The following is a 27133-nucleotide window of genomic DNA, read 5'->3' on the forward strand; positions in this document are numbered from 1 at the left end:
AAAAATAATACCTGCAATGGCCGTAATATTGTATTCCAAAAGCTACTTCACATGGGTGCGCAATGCTTACACACAAGTAAGCGTAGTGCACCCATGTGAACATTGTTTTTAATTATGCTCCCAAAATACATAATTTCATAGTCTTTCTATCGTGGTGTTAATTTGTTATGTGTGTGTCTAAGCTGAGCATGAGGCAGCCTGTGTGGACAGATGGACCCACAGCACTCCTGTCTCTCTCCACTGGGCCATGCACCACTCCATTGTGAATTATACTGTCCTTCATGTCCGTCAATACGCTTAGTCCCTGGCTTCCACACTGCCCCGAATTCAAATACAAGCGCTGCCATGTCTGACCCTTTTGCCTTTTCCCTGTCCACTGCGCTCTGTCTGCATTATGTCTTTTTGCTGCACAGCTCTCATCTAATAATCACATTTCTTTTTCAGTTGCCTGCTCATTTTTTTTCTCTCTCTGTGAAATGAATGTAGGGCTGCCTGGGTGACTCAAGGTTACAGCAATCTAGAGGAGACTGTTCTTCTGTCAGCATTTTACATGAAACGCTATTTGCAAGTAAATATCATTGCCACCTTTCCTGTTTGCCTTTTTCTATTGTATGTCCTTTTCTTTATATTTTCATAGAATTTCATTTTGTGTAACTGCATGGTTTACTTCTCCCAAATGAGGAATAGCAGCCCTAAATAGTAGTGGGAATCACAGAGCGTGTAGAAAAAGAAATGAATGGACTTTCAATACAACATGACTATATGGTCTAAACCACAATGTGTTAGCCTCCAGTCTTTAAAGTATTGTCCTTTTCCTCATATTTGGTGATCACTTTGAATACATTTCAATCACTATTTTACATGGCTTGTTTTTACTTGTTTTCTTTCTGGTGACACTAATGCAACCTCTGACTCTGTAAGACCCTCCTGCTCTCACTCGATCCCCATCAGCTTGTAAACGTTGTTGTCAATGTGCTAATATCAGACGGTGGCGCAGAAGAATTTATAATTTTGACGACCCTCCCATGGACTTTTTGCCTCTCGCTGCACTGTGACGGAGAGGTGAGCTGTGCTATGCAGCAAAGAGTGCCTTGGTAACATAGGGCTGCTGTATAAAAGGGAACAATATTATAGAAATAGCTCTATGTTTTGCTTTTCTTTTCTTCTCTCCCAATGGTTGGCCTTCGTTATTTAAATAATTTAAAGTCATAACACCCCGAATGATATATGTGCAAGAACTGTAGAGCATATATCCATATATATATATATACTATATATATATATGTTGCAACTTAAGTGACATGTTAATCAATATACCATTATACAAGCAAAATGAAGACTGGGTGCTTAATGTAGCTGGCTGTATGCAAGGTGTTCTCAGCTGTCAAGGTTGTGTCAGTGTCCAAGGATGCGTTAAGGCACATGACTCTCTTCATTTATATACTTATATTGAGTTTACCAGCAGGTGTTTTACTTGCCAGGGATAAGCTACATTTTGTTTCAGAGCAGTGCTGCCTTTCTTTTCTTTCTTTTTATACCTATCTTCCTCTGCCGGAGTGGAGAAGGCGGATTGAGAATAAAGTCACAAATGCAGATGGTCAAATGCTGCTGAGATTATTATTTTTTCTTATAATGGGCCGGTCGATAAATTATATTTAACATGTTATAGGCATCAATGAATAACAAAGATTATTCATTGATGCCCTGAACCTAAAAGCAGCTGCAAGAAGCCACTGTCACATAAATTGGGCTTGACTGAAAACCCAGTCATGTGCAGGTCAGCGTGTCATTAATTTGTGCTTTTAGCTGACGTGAGATTTATTACAAAAACACTAAGTGTGTGTCTGAGCTTGTAGCATATAAGTTTTAACTTCTCAAAGTGCAAAAAGTAGGCCTAAAGAAAACTGCTGTAAGCTTAAATAAATATCTATATGGATCGGTAACGTACAGTGACAGTCTATTTTAAAACATATTATATCAAATATTCAATTATGTTATATTATTTCATTTATTACAAAAAAGGCTTAGTCTGTTTTGGCCCGCACCAAATGTGTTTGAGACCCCTGCTTTCGGAAGTTATGGGCTCACATGTTTATCCTTGTAAATTTGAGTCAGCTGGTCACAGAATAGAGGTCTACACAGGTAACAAAATCATGTTCCTAACCATTTCAAACCCTTTTGGCATTTGAAGCTTAAACTATGTCAGAACTAGTCATTAAGGACATTCTTAAGCTTAATCTATTCATCCATGTCATTCTCACTGAACTTGCATTCCCAGTGTCCTTTGTGTCAGTGGCTGTGCGACCTGCAGTGACTGATCAAGTAAGACAGGAGTGCTGATGACAACTACACCACAGACAGTGCCCGCCTGCAGTATGCAACATGCTTACAAAGACAATCCACACATTATTTTGTTTGTTTAGACCAAGCAAGTGCAACTAATCGACAGAATAATTTTACAATTGCCAATACTCATAACACTGATCATGGCACCTGTCATGATGATTCCAATGCCCCTGAGTGAGTTTGCCTTAACTAGTGGTGGGGGAGAATACTGGCACTGCAGGGCTTGTATCTCTCATCCTGAAGCAGATTGATTCAAAGCACTGCATCTGAACCTGCATCTGAACCAGCTGGTCATAGGACTAAAGTGGCAATTGTCTCGCTTCACTCTGCGAGTCATGTATAAGTTTGTCAAAGCGGTTCATTGGTTCACTGTGAGTCTCCTTAGTGTTGCCTCGACAGCTTTGAGCGGCGAGGTGCTAAACCATGGATGTTTTAAGGTTACGGTATACTTTATTGTCCCCATAGGAAAATGTGTCCTCTGCATTTGACCCATCCTTCGATGCCACTGGGGCATCCCATAAGGAGGGGTGGGCGACTGCAGTGCCAGTGATGTTCAGTAGCACCTGGCTAGAAGATTCACCTATATTGTACATACAATATAAAGATTGATGTTCTGCCTTGGAGTAGACCCACTGAGCACATGCACACGCAGCGAACAGCAGTTCTGAGAAGTTGCACTAGTCTGTTATGAAACCTAACCTAACCTAGCAGAGCGGCAGGTGACTGAGTCAGCCCTGCTCACTGGAGCTCTGTGAAGCACAGAACCACATTACAAAATGTACTCTTGAGTGTTTTTCTTGATAGCCGAATGTAACAAGTGAATTTCTCCATTGTGAGATCAATAAAGGATTATCTTATCTTACTGTATCTTACTGTATCTTATCATATTTATTGGCCATTGATCTGATCATGCATCAATATTAGGTTGCTTGTGCAATTAATCAAAACACAGACACATCCATCCATCCATTTTCTTCCAATTTATCTGGGGCTGGGTCGTAGAGGCAGCAGTCTCAGCAGAGATGCCCAGACTTCCCGATCCACACACACCTCCTCCAGATGTTCTTGGGGGACCCCGAGGCGACACCAGTTCAGCTTGGAGACATAGTCCCACCAGCGTGTCCTTGGCCTTCCACGAGGCTTCGTCCCAATAGGACATGCCTGTAACATCTCCCGAGGGAGGTGGCATCGAGACATCTGGAACAGATACCCGAGCCACCTCAGCTGACTCCTTTCGACGTGAAGGAGCAGTGAAGGAAACTCATTTTGGCCGGTTGTGTCTGCGATCTCGTCCTGTCGGTCATTACCCAAAGCTCATGTCCATAGGTGAGGGTGGGAATGCAGATCGATCGGTAAATCAAAAGCTTTGCCCCCCAACTCAGCTCTCTCTTTACCACAACAGTCCGATACAGCGACCGCATCACTGCTGACGCCGCACCGATCCGTCTATCAATCTCACACTCCATCCGTCTCTCACTCGTGAACAAGACCCCGAGATACTTGAACTCCTCCACTTGAGGCAAGAACTCCCCACCGACCTGAAGAGGGGAAGCCACCTTTTTCCGGTGGAGAACCATGGCCTCACAAAACACCCACACATCTGTTAAAAATTCCTAATGCACACATTGATTTGATCAAGTTTGTGCTGCAGTCGTGTTTACGAGAAAATGCAGTGATAATGTTTGTCGAGATGTCAGTGTTAGCTCTGAAGGTCCAAATCTTTAGCAAGACTTTTGCAAGGAAAGCGTTAAAGTGTCACAGGCTTTACTCACTCATCACTAGTTCTAACCCTTTCATTACTGAAAAGCATCTCTTTTGGAATTTGATGGAATGTATAGTTGAAGGAAGCTAAACTAAAAATGTAACTGATAATCATTCAGTTAACCTTATCCTGGAAGCGTTAACAACATTTAGAAAATAAACCACGCTGTTTGAAGTCCTATTCCTGCTGGTCACGTGTATTTCTGGTGTTGTCGCTGGTCCCTGGGGTTTCATTATCCACATCTTCCTTGTGTAGACGATGGGAGCAGACAGTAGAAACATCCCATAGGACTTTGGGTTTGCCGCTTCTAAAGACTTGTTAAATATTTAATTGTAAATGCTGCTGCTTTTATTGGGCTTTTGTCTATTGAGATAAGAAGATGCACTGGCTTCAAAAGTGCTACACAGCAAGCCATAACTTTTTTATTGGCTTTCCCTGTGGGATTGTATATATCCATTAGCAACGTTCGCTAATTTGCACCTCAGTACGGGAGTAAAAGCGCAGGCTCTAATGACGTCCATTTTGTCGATGAATGACATTGGACAAACACTTGTGAATGCCAATAACAAGGATAGTAATTACTGCATAGACTGTACAAATACGATAATTTCAATGATCCTTGGCGCTATAGCGGCTGTGATTTGGTGAAATAATTCCAGGTGGGATTAGGGATAATTGAGGCGGTAAATGGACAAGTAGTGTGTGCGTGTGTTTGTTTGTGCGATGACTACAGCAGACTTAAGAAGCTTAGGTGACTCCAGAGGATGAGTCCGGAGCTAATGTAATGTCACCTCAATATATTGCATTGCCTGTAACAGGATATTTCAGTGGGCTGGAAGTAGCATTATAATGACTCATGCCATCAGTCACAAAGCCTATAATTATCCCTGTGCATAACATTAAAATCAAGCTAGCAGCAGCTCTACCGCCTGTACAGTGATTTCCGGTTTCTCATTCATTAGTTCAGCGGGTATTTGCTACATTACAAGAATAAAACTAAATACAAAAATTTTAAGTGCCACTGTAATGCCAACGAGACATATGACCGCTCTGACTTTATTTGGTGACAACAATAAATAAAGAGGGGAAAGCTAAGCAGCGTGTTTAAATAAGGACCAGTCTTTTCAGAGACAGGTTTGCACTTGTTGCAGTGTGAGACAGATAAACAGTGGATTGTTATGGATAAATTCCCCGATAAGCACTTTAACAATCAGAAAGATGCACAAATAAACAAGTAGGCTAATACGAGCGATCGCGATGTCGTCACATCCGTTGGCCGTGGTAGGCATTTTACATTTTCATATATTCATATTCATTATAAAATCCTATAATCAGCAAAAAACAATGTCCATAAACAGTGCATTGCTTCTCTTGCGCTGTAACAGATCTATCATTTTCTAAAACCGAGTTAGAGGCCTGTATGCATCAGCTGTTGCCTACCATTCACCAAAACATCCGGCGAAAATTGCGGAAGTAAACAATAACAGCGATCGCTCGTATACAGCCATAGCTTAAAGTTTAGACATTTTTACGCTAGCAGCAGAGCTAGAGATAGCATTTAACTTGTTGTACAAAACAACATACCTTAGAAAAGTTCCATGTTTTCACCGATCCATGGGGCAAAAGGGCAAAAAATGTCCACGAACATCCTTAGACCTGTGTCATCGCAGCGACTTCACCCAGGGCCGAACTTTTGAGACGAGCGGCGTCTCAGGAGCGAGTGGGCGAGCGAGGCAGAAGAGTGAGGGGACTCAGGGGAGAGAAAGTGCAGCTCCAATGCGAGAATGAGCCAAAAATCCTTTTCTTTCAGTTGAGAGATGAAATGTGTTTTGTCTGTTAATAGTCATGCATAAAGAAAGTTGAACTAATGAATGAGACGGATGCTTTGATTTTGGCGTGCTGGATTGAAACCGGAAATCACAGTGTGTAGCTACCGTTGACTTAGTTCTAACGTTATGCGCAGATTCAATTAAAAAGGGTCACATTTTTTATTTATTTTTATTTTACACAAAAGCATACAGAAGCAACAGAGCTAAACGGCTCTGTTAAACAGGGCAAAACGAGACGGCAGTTGAAGGAAGGGGACGTGCATACATTATTGGGTGGGGAGACTAAGAATGGACACGAGTTTGCTTTGCATTATATAGATATTTTGCTTTACTTTGTTTTTCCATTGGACAGGGCGTGTGTGTGAGTGTGTGTGTGTGTGTGTGTGTGTGTGTGTGTGTGTGTGTGTGTGTGTGTGTGTGTGTGTGTGTGTGTGTGTGTGTGTGTGTGTGTGTGTGTGTGTGTGTGTGTGTGTGTGTGTGTGTGTGCGTGCGCGCGCGCGTGCGTTTCAGTAATATTGATTATGGGAATTGCCATGGTGGGTGACAGAAAAAAAATAGAAAAAAAAATAGATAAGAATAAAATAATAAGAATAAAACTAAATTAAAGGGACTATACGGAGTTTAAAAATGTTAAAATGTAATGTATTTTCCTCCCCCTACATGTTCCAGCCACGTCCTAATGTGTAGAATGAGCCCAGACCTATTAGCCAAAACTGCCTCTAAAATCCTTCACTGTCACTCACAAAGGTGTTACTTCGGGGCCGAAGTGCCGTCATGCACGAGCTTAATATAGAAGCTGCAGTTACGCATAAGGCCTGAGATGGCAGTAGTGAGTATAAAATCACAAACTTGCATCTAGCCCCATTAATTGAAAATAAACATAGATAATGATTTTAGATAGATAAAATAAAAGAGAGAGGGGGATCAATAATTGTATGATTTGGAGAGCAGAGGAGAAGGAAGGAAGAAACAAACAAACACGAAATAGAGAAACAGACACACATACATACGTACATACATACACACAACCATATATGCATATATACATAAGCATATTGCGGTCTCTTAGTCATTCCTCAAAGGGTCACATTTGTACATACAACAATATTTGAGCCCAAACACACATTTACGGGATATCATGATGAAATACAGAATAAACACAATGGTATTTAAGTTTAGTTTTTCCACTTTAACCCCAAGCAGCTGATATTGATCACAGCATCATCCACTAAGAAATCCCTTATGTTGTTTAAACGCCATTTCTCTTTACTGTCCGTTCCATACTAATGCATCAATCCTCTATTGTCTTTTCTAATTGTATCACTTACTGACACATTATGAAGTCCAGTGTGTCCTCAGTAATACGAGTATCCCAAAGCCTTATATCTTTAGAGTGACTAATGCGTAAGGTGACATCCCATCATGGATTGACAATTTCCTGGCACTCTCTATTTGTTAGTCTGCCGGTGTCAGATGATTGGCACTCAGTAAAGACATACACACAATGCCTGTACAAAGACATCCCTGAAGTTTCAAAAGAGCAACTTATGATTAAAAAGACAGCCACACAAAGCCATTTCAAGTACTTTGTCCTGAAAATTGGATTTCCTGTTTATGAAAAAGCACAGGCCTGCACGGGTTTAGCTGCTCTGCACACAGCAATTTTATAGGACATTGTCTTATCGGTGCAAATCATTTCACAAACAAACACTACATCCCTGCATTTGTTCCTTGCACTTTCATCTTCCTGCTGCACGTCATCTGCTGTAGTAAACACATGCCTCATTTTATCAGTTTGCCTTTCAATTCCCGCAAAACACCATGCATTCTTGGACTTTGGACTACTTTGGGTGTTTGGATGTTTGCCAGCTTCCGGACCAAGCACAGCTGCAAAGGTTAACATAACAAACACAGAATTGTTTGTGAGTTTATAAATATGAAACACTTGCTTTTTTTTGTTTGCATTGCAGTTTAATTATTCACCTTTTTTTCTTTCTTTTTTTTTTTTCCAATATTGGTTTGTAAGTAAATAAGTATCTAAATTATCAATGGTTGATTTCAATAATTCAACAGATCATACAGCTCAGCCATGTTATTGTTGGGTCATACACGTACTTTAGTATTTTTGGAAAAAGAGGTCCACATTAGTTAGCATTATAACTTGGGTATTATTGTATTTTATAGTGATTACAGTAAAACACAAAACAGAAAAAAACAAAACAAGATTGACCATTTAAATCAATTCAAATGTCGTTTCTAAAATGACATCACATTGGCGTTACTTTTCTTCAGTGAGAAAACCATTTCACCTACCAATGCAAGAGCTAACACCGCTCGAGCCCCTTTTACGACACGTGTCAGTGCCGGAGCAAGAGGGCATTGCCTTAGAGACAGCGAGGCTCAACTTGCTGTTTGAGTGCACTCACAGTTGTGTGGAGCTTTTATAGATAGTATGAGATCGTATAAAAGGCGTAAAAAAAAAAAAAAAATACAACAGAGATATTGGTAGCACTTTATAATAATGGTACAAAAAATAAAAACATTTATAACAAATTATTACAAGTACAGCATAACCAAATAAGACCTCCAGAGCAGGGCTTTAACAGGTTAAAAAGTTTAGTTGAGGGGTCAATCATGTTTTAATCATAAATCATGATGTATTAAGATATATTAAGTTCATGATTGTCATACATTTTATCCTACATATACAGACGGCGTCTCTGGAATCGCCCATATATGGTCATGTTTGAAAACAGTTAAGGGGGAATACAATTTTGAGAAAAATCTAAACTTTCTCTAATTATTAAAAAACTACAAATGCTGAATTCTGAATATAGTTTTCTACTAAATAAAGACACAAAGACATGGAGAGGAGCAAAGTGGTTCAACAGCCCATAAATACAAAAAAATGGAGAATGCTAACATGATGCTACATGTTACCGTTGTGCTAATGCTAACACTAGCTAGAGCTTGCTACGATGCCGTTTTTTAGCTTCTACTGAACAATCTGCTGTGAATAAATATCTATATGGACCCCATTTAGACTTGACTTTATTTGTGTGTGATAAATAAGGTTCTATTTCGCCAGAAAATGGCTAAAAAGAGTGAAAAACTGTGTTTCCCAAAAAATTCTATTTTCCCCTTGGCGAGGCCACGCCCCCTTCTATGACAAGATGCCGTCTGTATCTATAAAGTTATACTTTGTTTATTGTCATTTCATTGTCGTTTTAGTGATTCATGGTATTCTTATGTGATCCTCATGATCATGATGAATTACAATTTTCATGTGCATTCATTACAGTAGTTAGACGTTTAATTCAGGGATGAACTCATCCAACATGTAATCATGAAGTCATGATTTAGTAATGCATGAATGTATCATGAACTCATGCATTAATTCATGCATAACTTCAGGAAAATCATGCACGAACTCACGAACCATTATTATAAAGTGTTACCAAGATATAATTGGAAATTCACTTCTCAAAAAGATGCATTTGTAAGGTACATGGATAATTTATAAACGTTTTAATGCAAAATCAATAGTAACCATTTTGTTGTGGCTTTTTTCCCTGAAAACATATCTGCTGTAGCTATCACATCGACTGGTCGCGCTCCACAATGACTGCTGCACTTGTCTTTGGTGAAACTGGCATCAAAGACAGACCATTTTCATGTCGGACACCTTGACTGATTAAATGTCGTGTATGTTTGCTTCAGCTGCTGCACGGTGGACACGGACCGTATGTAGGGACTCTTCCCACTGATTAAGTCCTCCTCAGATTTATTGTCCATGGAAAATAATGGGAAACACAGCGAATGTAGGAGTTTTAGGCCATTACTCAAGGCTTTTATTGGCATGGGAGGTGTCTGGCACACGTCCAGTGACCTGCAGAGGACAAAACCACCTCTATATCCCGAGTTTAAGTTTAAAGGCAGCTGCAGGAGGAGGAGTGTGGCAGCGCTGGGGTTGCAATACTTTGAGGATAGGCATTCATAATTTATAGACAAGACACAGTTCTACACTTGTTACAATCTTGCTATCTCTGTGTAATATAAAAAAAAATGTGAGGATGTATCTAACAAGGTTTTATAATGGTGTCTAGACAGAATTTTTCCCCAAGGGCAGTGAAGTGTTTATTTTGTGATAAAGGTTGTGGAGGAAGCCAAAACAAAAGTGCAGGTACAAATGTAGCTATATTATCTGTTGAGGTCTACTGAAGTCAACATTCCATCCAAAGGCATTCACAAAATTATTGTCTTTGTCTTTTTTTTAGATTAAATTTATTCTGAAATTGTGGAATGCCTATATTGGGCTTGAACATAACACATTCTCAACACATACACATAAAAAGTCCATAGGGATGTCTTATGAGACGTTACTTGGCAGAATGAGCTTCTGGTGTTAGTTAAAAGTGGACATATTGTTGATGTACGGGAATGAAACAATGAAATAATAACAACAGTGCTGGTTCTAATTATTTCTTCAGCTTTTTCTGTAATTAAAAATCTACAAAAATGCCAACAAGTGATTAGGAACTGTGATTAGTCTAACTAAAAGGTTGTACGCAATTGTCTGAAACATTTTGATACCAACTTTTCATTCCCCATCACTGGAAGGTATTGTTTTAAGTGTTGTGTGTAAATAATATTCAACACATTTTAGGAAGAGTGTTGGAGAAAATGGAGTCTTTTTCTCCATTTTGTGCTTTTGAACTGTTAGCCAAAGGATGAACCTTTGTCAGTACTTTTCAACAACAATGTGAGGTAAGAGAAGATTGATTTTATTCAAAGTGAGACACGGCAGGTGAAAACATTGATTTTGAGATTTCTGGCTCGTTTTGTGATTCTAATGTCAAAGGAAGAAATACAAATTAAAAAATTGACCAAATTTGCCTTTGCAATTTGTATTTTTGGACATTTTGTCAACTCCTGCTTCAGATTTTCTCAGTAAATAACCACAGCATTGCAGCACCTTGCCATGTTTGTCGATGTACGCAACACCCTTGACTAGACTCTGTAATCAAAATACGGGAATTTATTTTATGGAAGACACCAGCCACAAAAGTCAATTTAGATACAATTCAACCGACAAAAGCAACAATTAGAAAGATCTATTGACATATGTATGTTTTTGGCGATCAAACCCCGGCAGTAGACATCAGATATATGAATTGCATTTAGAATGGATGGGCAGGTTAGAGTTGGAGATGTCCTGGCACTGATGGTGCTCTGGGAGGCCTGAGAGGATTCAGCAGGGAGAGGCGTAGACGGGGTGGAGGTGGGTTGCAGCACAGCTGGGAAGCGAACAAATCATGAGTTCCAGAGGCTTATAAGCAGGACCGAGGGCGATGATTGGTTGCTACGAAGGTGTGACCCTCTCGCAGACAGGGCCATTGGCTGGAGGTAGGTGATGCTAAATTGGTCTCCCAGGCAGAATTTACACTTGGGATTCATTATACAGTTGTTTTATTTCTATTTTAAGCTTGGCATGTTTATTTTGCACATATTTTCTCTGCAAAAGTTTCATATTGACGTTTCTTATTTTCCTAATTACCTGCAGATCGCCTTGACATTTGGCATCAGTCAAATTGAGATGATCGACTCCTGAAACAATGTGTACTCAAATGTCAAAACAATTTACTTGGCAAGATTTCTATCAAAGCAATTAAAAGGAAACATTATAATTCTTACAGCAGTGTAAACAGTGACATGGGGACATCAAGTGCTCATACATAAAACAAGCAAGACAGTGATCAGCTATTAGCAGCTGTAGCTGCAGGGGCCAACTTCACTGACACTGCAATGACAGTTTGACTGGCATGAGTCAGTTATCGTTTCAGGATTAGAAATGGAAACAGGGAAATATGCCGCTCAAACCTAACATTATGAACAGTGGCAACCGATTGAAATACCACAGAGCGGGAATCTCTGAAACGGACGCCTTAGACTAAAATAGCTGCTTTTATTAATAAGACATGACTTGCATTGGAGGCATTTTGAGCACTGAAGTAAGTCAGTCATATCAGCTTGTTGATCTGGACTTCAGAAACAGAGGCGCATGACATCAGCTAAGCAGAGACTTCACTTCAGTCAAGCGTTTTAGACTTTGGGCAGGAAATTTACAGCAACATAAATAGTCGGTGCTTTAATGCACAGGGAAAATTACCAAACTGTGGAATGAACAATGTGAGTTTTCCGCAGCACATGTTTATTTTCTCTTATGAGGCTGCAACACCTGTTCAGGGGTGGCAGACATAACCTGCTGTCAGCACAACATGTTATAATAATATCTTATTTGTCCAGCTTTTACACAATGTAACCGGGGTGGGATAACTTCTATTTCCTCCATTTCGAGCATCATTATATGAGTTTGTTATTGTGTTGCCTATAAGTCAATTTGTTTTCTTCTTCACACACTACTTGCCTGAAATGAAAAATTAAAGGAAATAAAATGCCCAATCCATTATTAGGGGCACATTCTCAATTAATTCAGGATGAACGAATGAAGAGTTTGATTTTGTTGTAAGTTAATACAAAGTTTGGTCCTTGTAGCCATTTGTATCGTCTGCACTAACTAATTAATTATGATCATGATTAATTACAGTTCATTGCCTTAATTAACTGTGTTAATTCATGAGTATTTGTTGCTCACATCAATTCATGCATAAAGTCATGATCAATTAATGCATGATTTCATCATGAATTAACTGAAATCATTTGAATAAATAAAGGCCTGCGTGGGAAAGTTCATCTACATGATTTGCTGGTCTTAATCTTTTGCTTCATTGCATGGCTCACTGGTAAATGACATGCAAGAGTGTTTGTTTTGTTGCAAACACACACATAGCTTCCTACTGACTGTATCGAGCAATATTTGAATATCCATCCCACTGCGTGCAAATATACAAAACAATGGCAGAGTTGGCTGTCAGCAGGGGGGGATTATGAAACCTAATGTTTTGCTGCTTATTGTTGGTCGGCCTCCAATGGCACTGCTTTCACTCATAACAACCTTACATCCTCCTTGATATCACACTGAGAGGAGCAGAGGCTGCTTTTGAAGAATCTGCAACTGCATTAATTCTTTATGTTGATGATGTGATGAAATTCTGAAATACATGTGTAATAGTATCAGGGGTGTTGAATATTCGCGATACATTAGCCGTGGGCCTGGCTTCCCACAACCTAATGCTTGTTTCAATATCCAGGAGGTTTTGCTAATACAGTAGCACTGCATTTTCTCACTCCATTAATATTCATAAAACGGTCTTGCTAAACTAGTCACGCTCTGTCTCATGATAAACGGCGGTATAATTTTTGGCTTAGAAAGCACAAATAGGGTTATTATTGAGCATAATGTTGTTCTTTGAGTTTTGGTCTTCACATCATACAACACACTGATACACACTTTGTTCACTTTGTCTCTCTGTATCAGGGAAAGCCCCACTATAGCAGCTCTGCTATATTAGTTTTAAAACATGCTACTGAGAAACAATATGGAGTTGAGTGGATTGAGCTATTTGGCTCCTTCCAAATGTCTGTCATTTATAGTTTTTATCAGCATCCATTCAACTTTAGCTGGGTGAGCTTTTTCTCACCACCATTGTTCTAATTTAAATGGCGGCAAGCAAGATTTTTGTGAGTTAGACCGTGGACCATAAGGAGTTCCCATGTGGCACTGTGCTGGGAACTCCAAGTGTTTCTGCATATTTACACTTAAAAGCAAATAAATAAATAAAAAATACAAAAAAACTTGCCCCTCCCCACTTTTCATTTAGCTGCCCTGCCATTTACTTTGCAAATAACACTCACACAACAAGCAGTATAATAATCTCACTAACATGCATTTTTCTTCAAACAAATATTTCTTAAATAGTGAGATATCACAGTGCCAGAAATCTACATTGCTGGTCTTGATATTTGTTGGTTTGTTTGGTCGCACAGAGCATGTTAATGAACACACACCGAATTGTATCCATGGGCTAATTTCCATCTGTCGTCCAACACTCTCAGACACATTCTCATGGCCTATTATACATGTTTTAGTGGTAGGGGAAACTGGAGCACCCATAGGAAACCAGACATGAGGAGAACATGCAAAATCCACAGACAGGCCCCGTCTTCCGGGGATGGAACCCGGGACCTTCTAGCTGTGAAACACGAACTGCTGTGCCACCATGCACATTATGGGGAAGCTGAGGGTTCAGTTTATAGAAATAAAACATTTTCAAATTAAATATTGGGCAATGTCTTTCGGTTTTACAATGCAAAGTGGGTAGTTTCATTGATTGGTAAATGCAAAGCTTGTTTCTGGAATATTAGCTGTAAAGACTGTGGTCCTTTTATAAAATACACTCTGCCACAGACACTTGAGGTTTGTAATTTATATGTTACACATGAATTTAAGCAAATGATGAGCCGTAAAGCTGCATGGTAATGGCTACAACCTTGAACCATATTGAACAACTCGCATCAATCAACCGAAATACTGTGCATGACATATCAAGTTGTTCCGCCTTTTTCCTTCAGGACTGCACACTTTTTTTTTTCTCCATCTACTTATTAAGTTCTTGAAGTGATCTTAGATTAATTTCATTTGACAGACAGACAAGTCTGATAAAGCAGAAGTGTGGACAAGTGAGGGCGGCTTTTGAAGGCGTCTGATCCAGCGCGTTACAGGACGGGATTGAACGGGACTGTATCGAGCAAAAAGGAGGGGTTTGTGGAAAGAAACGCAAAAAAAAAAACAAAAAAAAAAAGCGCGAGATGGGAGAGTGAGCGAGCGACGTGGTGCACGACAGAGAGAGGAAGTGAGAGAGGGGATCGGGGAGAGAGCGAGCCGAGGAGAAGAGACTGGCTTGGCAGTGCGCTCTGCCGGTGCCTCTCCAACAGCAGCGGTGGGAGAGCGGGCGACGTGCGTAACATGCAGTGGTGAGCCGTAATCATCATCTGCTGCGCGCCGCATTGTGGATCTCCGCGTGCGCCCTCAGAGAGAAAAGACAGGACTAGGTCAGAGACGCCGAAATAAAAAAAAAAGAAGACGCGATGGCAAGCTTTGAGCCGGTGATTTGGGGTTAATCTCCCATCTGTTTTTTTGGAGCCACTTTGGCGCACTGTGGACTGGCAGGAGCGCGCGCGTTTTCTCTTTTTTTTTGGCGCTCAAAAAGGACTACCAAGTTGGATTTCCATCAGGATAATGAGTGAATTCCGTGTGAGTATGAGTCAGTCTGTGTGCGTGAGCTGAGCCGAAGAGCGTCCCCTCACCGCTACCCCACGCCAGTCTCTGCCCGCTGTAAGCTCCCTCTACGCCAAGATGCAGCTGCTCAGAGTTGCGTGGGCACTGACCGGAGCGGCGATCTGCTGTTTCCTCATTCTTCTCCTCCACTCACGCCTCCTCCAAGAAGGTAACCCGGTCGGACTTCAACACGCACATATGATGTTTTTTTTTTCTTTTTTCCCCTGCATATTATTGCCACATCCAACTAGCCTATATCAACAGTCCAAATGGTGATTCATTTGCATGACTGACGCGTCACGGAGGTTTGGTTTCCCTTGTGAATTTGCTTTCAGCGCGCGATTGATCCAAGTTCTGAGGCAGCAACTTTGATTTAGTTCTAATCAGATTTGTTGTTTTCAATAGATGGCACTAGAGTCCAGCTTTAGAGTAACACCGAGGTCAAAGCAGTTATGTTCATCACATTGCCATCTCCTGGGTATTCTGACTTTATTCATACGCCTTTGTTTTTACTGTGCTGATTTAGCCTCTGGGCTGTGGGACAAGTTTATGATCAGTATTGCTATGCGGTAAAAGGGGAAACGTATGGGACAGACTGCTTGCTTCATACAGTGTCAGCTGCTGGGACTATGTGCTTGAGGATGCTGTAGTGGATTTTAGCTTTTGTTGCCTTAAAAAAACACACACACAAAAAACTAAAACGATGTACCAATTTGACGTGACTCTCAGTGACTGTTCATCTATTCAAGATAACGCCATATCATCACATGCTTTGATCAATGCTGTCATTTTATTGTGTCTTTCAGTATTACTTCAAATATAACATTTTGAATTTGTCTAAAATTGTTGAAACGACAGGAAATGCAACGTGAAAACAATTTACCGATTATCTTATCAGTGTAGTCTATTGTAGCTGTATTAGCTTTAAGGATTGTAGTTTGTTATTTCCACACGTTCTAATTATCCTTTAAGCATTGCTATATTCATCCCATAATGGCATGTATGTAAAAACTACATCAATGTATTTCTGATTAAAACTTTAAAACAAAACTATTAAAAAAAAAGGCGAATAAGTTGGAATATTCAATTTAAGTAAAACATAACACAATGCGGTATCGCTTTAGATTAAGCATTAGTAATCATTTTAGCGTTAAGGTTAAGGGTTGGCTATGAATAGGCGTATTGTTAAGGGGCCTATTAGTATGTTAGCAGATAAAAGTATAATAAGCAGTGTATTAATACTTTACAAGCATATTATTAGTGCCTTATTAATACTTAATGAGCAAACCTTAATATAAAGCGTTGCCCATCGTGTTTATTTTAGAGTGATATCCCAAACCTCATACTTATACAAGTTACAACCAGCGCTTAAAGAACAGATCTCTCTGGTCGTACGCCTCGCCGTTAATCCACCTACAACGCTCACTAATAAATACTAATCACAGGTGTCTGTTGGGAGGTCTTCACGCCGAGGTTGAGCACACTTACTGCTCAAACTCCTAATGAAAGTCAAATGGTGTCACCCAGGGATTCACTGTAGCGCCGCATGATCCGGCCACAAAAAGAAACAGCACTTTGTACATGTCCGTGGCCTGAGGGCGAGCTGCTCCACTCAGGGATCACCGTGCCTGTCTTTTTGTGCTGCTCTTACAGGCTTGCAGTGGCCCACCATCCTCCGCCATGCCCCCGGGTTACTGCTGCAGATATCCAGGTCAAGCAATGGCAAATAGTCGCTCGGCAGTCACTGGAGTCAGTTTGGGACAGGCTGGGATTACAAGCAGGGGGAAAATAGCCCAAAATGTTTAGTGGCAATCCCAACTGTGTTCATACTGTCCAGCATAAGGACGTTGACGAACACATAACAAACTCAAACATGGGAAATAACAACCTTACTGATTTACAAAATAAATTACAAAATAAATATATATATAGTATAAACTAGAAAATAACACACATGACTTTATGGCTTATACTAACTTTGAAAAACGCACAAAGGAAAGGAAGAAAGAAAGAAAGAAAAAGAGAAAGAAAAGGAGAAAGAAAGGAAGTAAGGATTGAAAGAAAGAAAGAAAAGGAGAACGAAAGAAAGGAAGGAAGGAAAGAGAAAAAGAAAAGGAGAAATAAAGAAAGAATGAAAGGAAGGAATGAAAGAGAGAAATAAAAGGAGAAAGAAAGAGACAAAAGAAAGAAAGAAAGAGAGACAAAAGAAATAAAGAAAGAAAGAAAGAAAGAAAGAAAGAAAGAAAGAAAGAAAGAAAGAAAGAAAGAAAGAAAGAAACAAACAAAGAAACAAAGAAACAAAGAAACAAAAGAAAGAAAGAGAAAGGTCACTAGAAGGACTGTATTGAAAAGCGCTGGCAGCGAGTGGTCAGATTCAGGCGATCAGCATTGTTGTCAAGCCTGTTGACTGGGAAGGCAATATTTTTGACCTTCGTCGCCCGAGTCGTCAGTATCATGTTGTGCATTTTCTGCCGTTATATTGCTTTTAAGATTTTTGCAGCGACGCTGCAATCCGCATGATGACCCGCGATGACACTCTCCTGGTTCATTACGGGTTTATTTTTTAAGGTCCCCGTTGAAATCCGCACGCAAAAGAACGAGGAGCACAAAGGAGTGTTGAGAATACGCTCACTTCAGGCTACGAGACTGGCCAAGGTCAGTGCTGGCTCTGAGGGCTAATAATACGTCCTGATAAAATGAATTCAAAGGAGAACTGCATTAGTGGTGGTCTTTTGGGAGAAGGGGAAAATGAAAGGCGAGGAGTCTTAAAAGAGAACAGACCCATTTATGCTTGTAAATATACAGCACAAAAGCAGAAAATGCTGCATTAGAGTTAACGTTTTTAAAGATCACAGTAGTCCAAAATGTTAATGTATGTAATGATAAACGGATACTTTTCATTATGGGTGTTGTTTTTAATAAATGACATCACCATCACACAACAAATTATACGTTGCACAACATCACTATGGCAACGATTTACTGTGAATGTGGTGCACCACTGCACTAACTTCCCAGTTATTGGTGTTTCACACCATTCCAGATTCATAAAAATGTGCCAATGTTATTTGTACTGCAGCAATAGCTTGTGCCAAAAAAAACAAAAAAAAGCCCTACGATATTAATTTAAGGAAGGACACACACACGCTCACATACACACTCACACCTTTGAAACGTTTAAAACAGATAAATGACCTGAATAAAAAAAATAAAAAAAAAAGATTTTCTTTCATTCAATACTTTGAAAATAGACAGACTTCAAGTAAAAATGACCTAAAAAGCAAATACTTAATCTGAATAATGCATAGAGCGAGGTTTACATTCATGGGTTTATTTTGTTGATGTATTAGATGCAAATATATATTTCTTTTGAGAGGATTTCTTGCACTAAATCACTAAATGCAAGGCTGAAGTCCTCGCAGTCGTGTGAACAGAGCCTTCTTAGCCTGCTTCCTGTCACGGCACATTGATTGACCGTATACGTGCTTCCTCATGCATGCTGTTTGTGACATTGGACTTGGAATATCGACTGGAAATGTGGCCCGCTCTACAGCGAGCGTGGCACATACTTACTTCATATAATTCAGTAATTGGACGCATGACAAAACTCCAAAATGTCATCCCACTGCAGCCGTTAGATAGCCCATCTGGGTTATTCCCGGTTTGTGTTCAACACCTCATTGCATCAGCTGTAAAATTGCATTGCAGAATATGACAGGGGCTAATGTTTTGCAGAGGAATGAAGATTCACACAGGGTGGATTGGGACTGGAAATGTATTAAAATATTTTTGCATGGCCAATGTGGATGGATTTTGTGCTAGAAATTTCTCACACTGTCCACTTCAATAATTCAAAGCAATGACCAGATCCCATTTTGCTTGTGGTGCGTCAAGTTATTTGTCACATAGCAATAAAGAGGCTGGCAGGTTCAGGGACCCGCTCGCGGCATGGGAATTCACAGCCAAATTCAGGGCGATATTAAAAATAAAAAGCTGTGTGAAATAGATGTTCTGTAGAGGTTTCACAAAGTTAGCTTTTGCTCAAAATGTACCACTAGAAACAAGTAATGCCCTTTGCAAAACATACCGAGTCCATTCAGTGACGTTCTGAAGGTGAAGTGTCCATTCAGTGTTTAACTATCCTCTTTGATTCTCTTCTTTGGTTCTTGTTGGTGTAAATTCGGTCATTAGCTGACATTATTTTATGAAATGTTCAAGTGCTGGAGAGTTTTTGTTTTAATCACATCATTGACGAAGCCTTGATCTCCCAAAGACCTCAACCGACCAGGGCTTAAGCCACAGAGGGAGCACACAGTGTTTTCCTTTGCTACATATAGGAGCCCCTGTGTTGGTGGTTACCCCGCTGCCGCTGCTTATTTTTATTTTATGGATTACAATTCCTTTTCCGTTCAGTGACACCGCTGTGAGCCTCAGGCAGATTTAGGTCAAACAGTGACAAACGCTTTACGTGTACTGGCACCGAGAAGAAAGGGATGCGCGGCTCATCTTAAGCCATGTATTAAGAACAGAAAGACTCTTATGTCTGAGGTCTCCAGGATCCCCTGCTGTTATTGAGACCATTAAGGCTTATTTCATCCAGGATGATATAACTTGGGCCATTGCGAGACGATTTTGCTCTTGGAAGCGTGTTGCAGTTTACGAGGCGCACTTAATGACAGTCCAATTAATTTGAATATATAGTGCAGTTCTTTGAACACAACGCTGGAGTGACAAGCGCACAGATAATGAATGTGGTCACAAAAGTATCAACCTTTGAGTGGATTTATATTCTAGATAAAAGATAAATGTAATAGATGCTTTGTTCTCTTAGATGTAATGATCTATTCTATTCTTTATCTTATTGTTTTAAATCCCATTGCAAGGGAGTCACAAGGATGATGTCAGGTGTGCTTTTGCTTTAAGAGCTCTTTGTGTGAAAACGTCTAATCAGGTCACCTCTAAAAAGCTTCCACTCAAAACCCAGGTCACACCGAGAGAAGGCCATGCTCCTGTACCAGTGCACTGTGACGCCCTCAGCAGCAACCTTCAAGCACCTGACCCACCATGTTTTCATGAAATCATTATCATTCAATCAGGAAAAAAAACATTGGACCTGTGAAATTATGTGTATGTGTAATGTATTTTCTTTTCCAAGGTGTGCATAGCCTTTTTTTTCAAAATTCCTGTCTGTACAAGTTGATGTGATTGTGTGATTGTAAAAGGGGTTTAGTTAGTTTAGTTAGTTTTTATTTCAAGCGCACAATGAAAAAGTGTACAATATGTACAACATATGACAATGATCCAAAGAACACTGATAGTCAAACAAAGAAAATCCACTCGAGTGGGATGAAGTTTAACACTTAATTATTTAAGTCTTTATTTAATTCCCACCCGCCCTTCCAAAATCTTAATGCAATGTTTACTTCCTTAGGTTAAATCCACTTTCTTACAAAATACAAGCACATATATCGTATTTATACAATATATTAGCAACAAACTTCTCGGTTAAACCAGCTCATTTCCTCATCAGCAAACAACACTAATTTCAATACTTCTAACACTTGGCATAAATCATTGATTTAAAGAAAAAACAATTTTGGGCCCAAAACTGCCCCCTGTGGGACACCACAAGAAATTTCCAGGCATTCAGAAAAGTAATCTCCCAGTTTCACAAACTGCTTTCACTGGGTCAAATAACTTTTGATCCAAGCGCCATTCCTTTTCAATTTAGTCTGGTATGTTCCATGTATCTTCGTGGTACTAAGGCGGCGATCTTGTCTAGCGTTCTTAGTTTGGACATTATCTTCGAAAACAGATAAGTGGTAGAAAACTGTTATTTACCCTATCTCCAGCAATGTTTAATTTGTTTGTTATTGTTTCTTCAAGTGCAGGCCAACTTTTTTCCATTTCTTTGCACCATCTGCGATAGCTGTGCTCCAGATTCCTGTCTCTGTGTTCATTCTCGGTGTGATGGAAGCTGAACAAACTTCAGGCAGAGTGAAAACAGAGCTGATGCCAAACTTCACCTGCATGTGCAAAAACATGGGTTGTTTCAGAAAATGTAGGGCCTGATGCACAAAGCGTTTGCTCACGTGGAAATAGATAATTGCTACAGTTGAAAAGAAAAAACAACACACAAAACAGGTGCAATTGAGATTATTGTCTCTTAAAAGAATTTCCCCACAAATAATGTAAACTGTTTCTAATGATAAATTAGGTGTGACACGCAATAAAAAAAAAAAAGCATGTACTCATTTTAAGTAATTCAGCACCTTTAAATGGATTTAGATATAGTACGGTGGTTTTCTTGCACATCTTCGTGCACATAATTTTACGCAGCTTTAGCATCAAGTGACATAAAGACTTGTTGAATTTAATCTTTTGTAAACGTCCATAGTGTAAAGATGACACAATCTGAGTAGGAGGGGCTTACGGTGAGATCGCTTGAAAATCAGGAAGTGACTTGACTGATAAGAAAAATATTGTATTTTCTAACAAAGTGTTAGATATTGGTAACAATGTGTTTGATGATCATACCTGCAAAAAAGCACAATGCCCCCCTTTAAGAAAGTAAGGAATGAGTCTGGACTAAGGCCTGACCGATATATCGGCCCAGCCAATATATATTGGGTCGATATAAATGCTGATTTTTCTGAAACCACAAGTTAACCGTTTGTGCATTGGAAAGTGCAAAGTTGGAGCTTTTAAATGAGCACTTCCATAATTTCTTAAGCCACAGGGGAGCATAGAAACATTTCAGTGAAAATCGGTCACAAGTTTTACACACATATTTTATACATTTTATGTTGTCGACCTTTGTGAATAATTTGGAAACAATAAGAGAGAGAGACTTACCCTTTTTTGTTTTGGAATCTACTGTTTTCTTTGTTTTTCAATCAAGCTTCATCTAAAGTACATGCCAAACATGAATATACAGCGCCCCCTGCTGTCAGAGTTCAACAACGAAAGAAGCTTCATACACAGGATTCCACTAACAGTTTTCAAAAATATCAGCCGTGCATTTTAGTATCTGCCAATCAAAATCCCCAATAATCTATGAAAAAAACATTATCGGTCGGCCTCTATTCGATATATTTCTATACATTTCTATGATTGAAACCTTTACCATATCAATATGTTTAGCTATAGGCTTTTTGAGAGATAAAAAAACAACAACATGAAGTTAAATTACTTAAAATATCGGCCTATATATCGGATGCCTTCATAATCGGTATCGCTATCGGACCCCACAAATCCATATGTGTCGGGCCCTAGTCTGGACCTAAACTAACAATCCAAAACGAACAAGCTTCATTGTGGAGATTTTCAAAGTGGGATAATGGGCCTTTAAGTAACAGCATCTACCTTGCATTAGACTCCTGTACATGTAATTAACTATAAACCAATTTCAAATGGTTACGATTTCCTTTAATGGTCTCAATCGACAGTAATCAATGAATGCAAGGTTAATCTATCTCGATAACTGATTCATTACTTAACAGTTTGGTCCATTTATCCACATTAATTCATCAATCAGAGTACGTACCTGTGCCCCCCTTCCCTGTTTTCCTAATGACCCCCTGGGGTCCGAGGCAGGGGGGGGGGGGACTTTGTTTCATCAGTGCTCTCCAGTATTCACCCCTGGCACCGTTCTCTCTCCCATTGATTAAACCTGATCCTTGCGGGACAGTAAAAAGTGTGCACTATCGCCCCCTGTTTTCCTAAAGTCCTATTGATTGGGGTTTGGCAGTGCTGTGGGACAATAAAGAGAGGAAAAGTGGGACTCTAATGAAAAGCTGGTTGTGTTCCCTCGGTTTTACAGGGCTGTAGTCATTGGCCGGTGGAAATTGTGATGTCAAAAAGATATGGGCCTAATTCGCTTCATTCAGCCCTTCCAGCCATGAAGAGACGGCTCATGTCCCAGAGGCCCCACCAATCTGAGCTGCGAGATAGTGAAGGAAATTACTGCGAATATGGATCGAATCCATTTACTGTGTGTGAGAATATAAAATGGGTGCTGTCATCACGAAAGAGTCGTCTTTTACAATCTACCGAAAGCCAAATAAATATACACCGCACTAGCTTGTGAATGTAAGTATTCCTTTCAATTGTAGCCCCACATAAATTACAGCGAAAAATGCATGCTTCAATTTATTGACTCCGAAATACGGTGAAACAATTTTTGCACCTTCATTATGATTACAGATAACGCACAAGATCGGAAGTAATGGGTGGGACTCACGAAACTGATCCGCAGACTCCAAAATATTGCATTTGCACAGTCATGGCGTAGCTATCCCGGGGCATAATAACAGATGCTGCTGATAAACCCGGACCCCAGCGCACGTTATTATGGTGCAGAGCGTTGTAAGCTAGCGCAGATCACTACATCGCTTGCTTCATTGATGTGTGATGTGAGAGAAGCCATAAAAACGTGAGTGATTTGAGTAACTGCAGAAGTATGTTTAATTAAAAGCTCATGAAATAGGCTGGGAATGTGTTCTGGTCACTGAGATCTGATAGAGCGACTGCATTAATTAGTCATGTGAGTGCTGTACTGGGGCTGAGGCAAAGAGGAGGGAGGAGGCGGAAAGGGGTTTTGGCACTAAAAGAAGATAGATTCATATTAAAAGAGCTGAATCTCAAATTAGTCATGACCAGTGATGATTTTTAATAAGTCTATGATATTAAAACTGAGAAGGCACTGCTATTTTGGATATGTCGGATGCCTTTTTTTGACAACATGTGTCACTTTCAAAGCAGTTTGTCATAGATTAGTGTTTGACCAAAAATGAGTGGCTCTTTGTACAGTATTTATACTTTAGCTGACATACACAAGAGGGTATTGTGAGTCTTAGTCCCCCCTGGTGTGGACACTCTCCTGGAATATAATGGAGACAGCTTTTTTGCCGTCTCGGTGTGTGTTGGTCTTTGCACAAACCTGGCCTGGGAGCTCGAGGGCTCTGGGCACTGTCTTTGCTCTACCTAGTGCTGCACTTTTTTTGGACAGGGATGTCTAATGTTTGTCTTGGGATGTTCTGTGGCCACTTGTCCAGTTTGAGGGTTGCTGCCTCATGTAGTGATGTAACGTCTGTGACCGAATCAGCTTCAGGGTGAACAGGTGAACATGATTTTTTTTACCCAAAACGACCCTGAACAGACTCAGCCCAACAATGGAAGAGGCAAAACACTAAAAATTATTTGCCAGAACAGTTGTAGCCTCTTTTCATTAATGGTAAGATTTTATTCACACACACATTTTTGAAAGCAGAGAAATAAGTCCCATTGTAGTTTTGGCTTATTTAAATCAAGAGTTATATTATCTATATGAATAGATCCCAAAGACTTGGCTTCCAGTAAAGGGCCATAAATCCCAACGCTAGCCCCGAGTGCTCCAATGATCACAGGCACCACTGAGCTCTTCTCTGAGGCGCTGGTGTTTCTCAACTTTTTAATGCTCCCTTTTCCTGATGTTGCCATCACTTGGTATTGCTATGTCAAGCTTTCCTCTGATCTGCTCTCTTTATCTGGAAGTCCCTCAGGATCTTTGGGGTTTCCAGCCCATACTCCGCACATACAGTATGTTCCTTTACACTATGCCAGTCACTTGAGTATGGTGCTCCTTGTAATCTTTCCCTTCCAGCATCTTACACCCCGCTGATGTCTTACATCCACCTGTGCTGGATGGTCTCAGGGGTCTCTCTGCACAGTCGACACCTGGGCTCTGGTGTGGTAGATGTGGGCCTCTATTGCTCTGGTGTTTCATCCTAGTGGCTGTCGACTCACTAGTCCTTCTTCTTATTCAAGGAATCGATAATTTGATCAGTGGCAAGTGCTATAATATGATTCGTAGGCCTCACCACTCACGTTAAAGCAATACTAAGTAACTTGTTTACCTTAATAAATCCTTTTCGTAGTCCCTCTGGGGGTAATACAAATGTTGATGGGATGACTGGGGGTTCTTTCATCTCCCCCTGCTGTCTCTGGCCAGAAAACCATGCTTGCAACTTGACTGCCATCGGGTCGGAGCCACCAATACACACTAATGGAATCACAGAGAAGAAGCTAACAGGCTAACGGGCAAAGCTAACTGTGGGCTAGCGGCACTTAAACAGTATTTACAGCCAAGTTTGAGTGAAAAAAAAAATCTCCATTGTGTAATTGGATGTACAATATCCCTCTCTCCCTTTGTCTTTTCTGTCAGCGTTGTATTTACTCTCACGGACAATTAATAAGCAACATGCTACAACACCCGCAGTGGCGCTTATGGCCTCTAGGGTGCACAGGCTACTTAGTACGGCTTTAAACTGTCCAGATTTCAAGGAAACAGTGTGTGTCTGGCAAAGAACCTAGAGTAGGGAATAGAACAAGCGGAAGAAGGGTTGTAGTTTGAGAGGTTAGAGACAAGCAGCGATTTGTCCATCAGCTTGTCAGGAGAGGGGGGGAGATACCTGCAGATCAGCATTTTAGTCCAGCAAAGGGCGGTTTCCACAGAGGGCCATTCTTGCAGCATTGGCAACACGTCCGTCATGTCTTCAAGCAGAGATGGACCGCCCCTTCACTGTAAATAATGGAGATGATCTGACCCCGGCCCACAGTGTATTTATCAACTCATGTACAAGATTGCAGTTTAAGGAATTGGAGTCGGCCCCCTTCACAGGAGACGATATTGATTGCATGACCACGCGGGTGCTCAAGCCTCCGGCAACCTCACATTTTTCAGGGAAATGATGGGCGCAAAGTGTGCTTACCCCTTCGGTGATTCAATTTGCGCTCTACCTCAGTGTCAAAGGTAGAGATGAGGTCATTTCCCCCCCCATTTCGATCGACTGCTCATTCTGTGTTCATCTCCCTGGTCGATACCTACTTAAGAAGTTTGATCTGCTTTGTGCGTGAGATCACAGACATTTGAATAGCAGTGTAGAAATCAGTTTTTTTTTGTCTGTCACTATAAAAGCTTTGCCCCAAAGGCCACTGTGACACCATGTGTGCTATGTGTGGTAACAGGCTTGGTCATGCTTTATGGATCCAGCGACGCTCATTTTCCCCCGTCTTCCAATGCTGCAGAAATGTAGGTTTAATCTGACATCACGCCGGCTGTACAGCATTAGCTCCTCGTGTCAAAGTGGCACAATATTACCGATGCTACGGCGCTCGGCTGAAACAAATTGTGTGTTGCTCTTTAGAAAACTAATGGAGGTTTTATCGATTCAAACAAGGCCAGCCACTTGCTTTGTTTCGCTTGTCAGATTGTGTCCAAAGCAATTTCATAAAGATCATTATTTTCTTTCTTGGAATGTCTCGCAGCTAAACAAGATCCTCCTCCGTTCGGTTCTTGGCTTTTGTGTTGCTTACGGCTTCAGCGGCTCTTATAGCCCAATTGAAAATGAATTAGTATAGAATGTTGCATAATGAAAATCACTAGAAAGCATTTGCACGTCACATCCGTTTAGTTGGTCGCACCTCTGAATAAATTGCTTGCGGTTTTCCAATTTCTACTCACTTGAGGGGAAAACTGTGCGGCAGAAGCCATAAGATTATAGGCCATAACAAGCAGTGTCACTCATTTAGCCGCTAATGCTAATATCTGGTGCAGGGCTAAAGGTCCTGATGTGGCTGTTAGTCATGGAGCAAGTGAGATAAATCAACACTCATGATTGTTGTCACTGGCGTAATTGATTAAGCCGGCAAGCTGCGCAGTGCCAGGTCATATTCCAACTGTTGGCTGGAAAAGCAGATTGAGGAATATTTTCTGAATCACTGTTTTAACTTTTTTTGTTTTTTTCATGCAGAGGTCATAACGGTTCTCAAATCACTAAAAGTTTCTTGTTCATCATTCACAAAAGCAGGACAAGCTTTGTATCCTTGTGACACGCTCACCCCCTTACACACCGCTATAACCAAATATGGTCATTTCCTTCGTGGAAGATCCTGAGCAGCATGTTTTTGGATGTTGGG

The 27133-nt window shown here is 40.4% G+C and overlaps 1 protein-coding gene across 2 annotated transcripts in view; it reads left to right on the forward strand.

Annotated features, from left to right (window-relative positions):
* LOC306983081 (chemokine-like protein TAFA-5) overlaps nt 1-27133 on the forward strand; it is a 217915-nt gene that overhangs the window by 77940 nt on the left and 112842 nt on the right. Inside the window, exon 1 of one of the 2 annotated variants that reach the window (XM_079582794.1) lies at nt 14705-15344. The exons of the other annotated variant lie outside the window; for it this stretch is intronic. Coding sequence (XP_079438920.1) covers nt 15254-15344 — 91 coding nt within the window. The 5' untranslated portion in view covers nt 14705-15253. Of the gene's footprint in view, nt 1-14704; nt 15345-27133 lie in introns of those variants that run through there. 2 annotated transcript variants of the gene reach the window in all.

This window comes from Gobius niger (assembly GCF_951799975.1).
Source record: "Gobius niger genome assembly, chromosome: 2".
Taxonomy (NCBI): domain Eukaryota; kingdom Metazoa; phylum Chordata; class Actinopteri; order Gobiiformes; family Gobiidae; genus Gobius; species Gobius niger.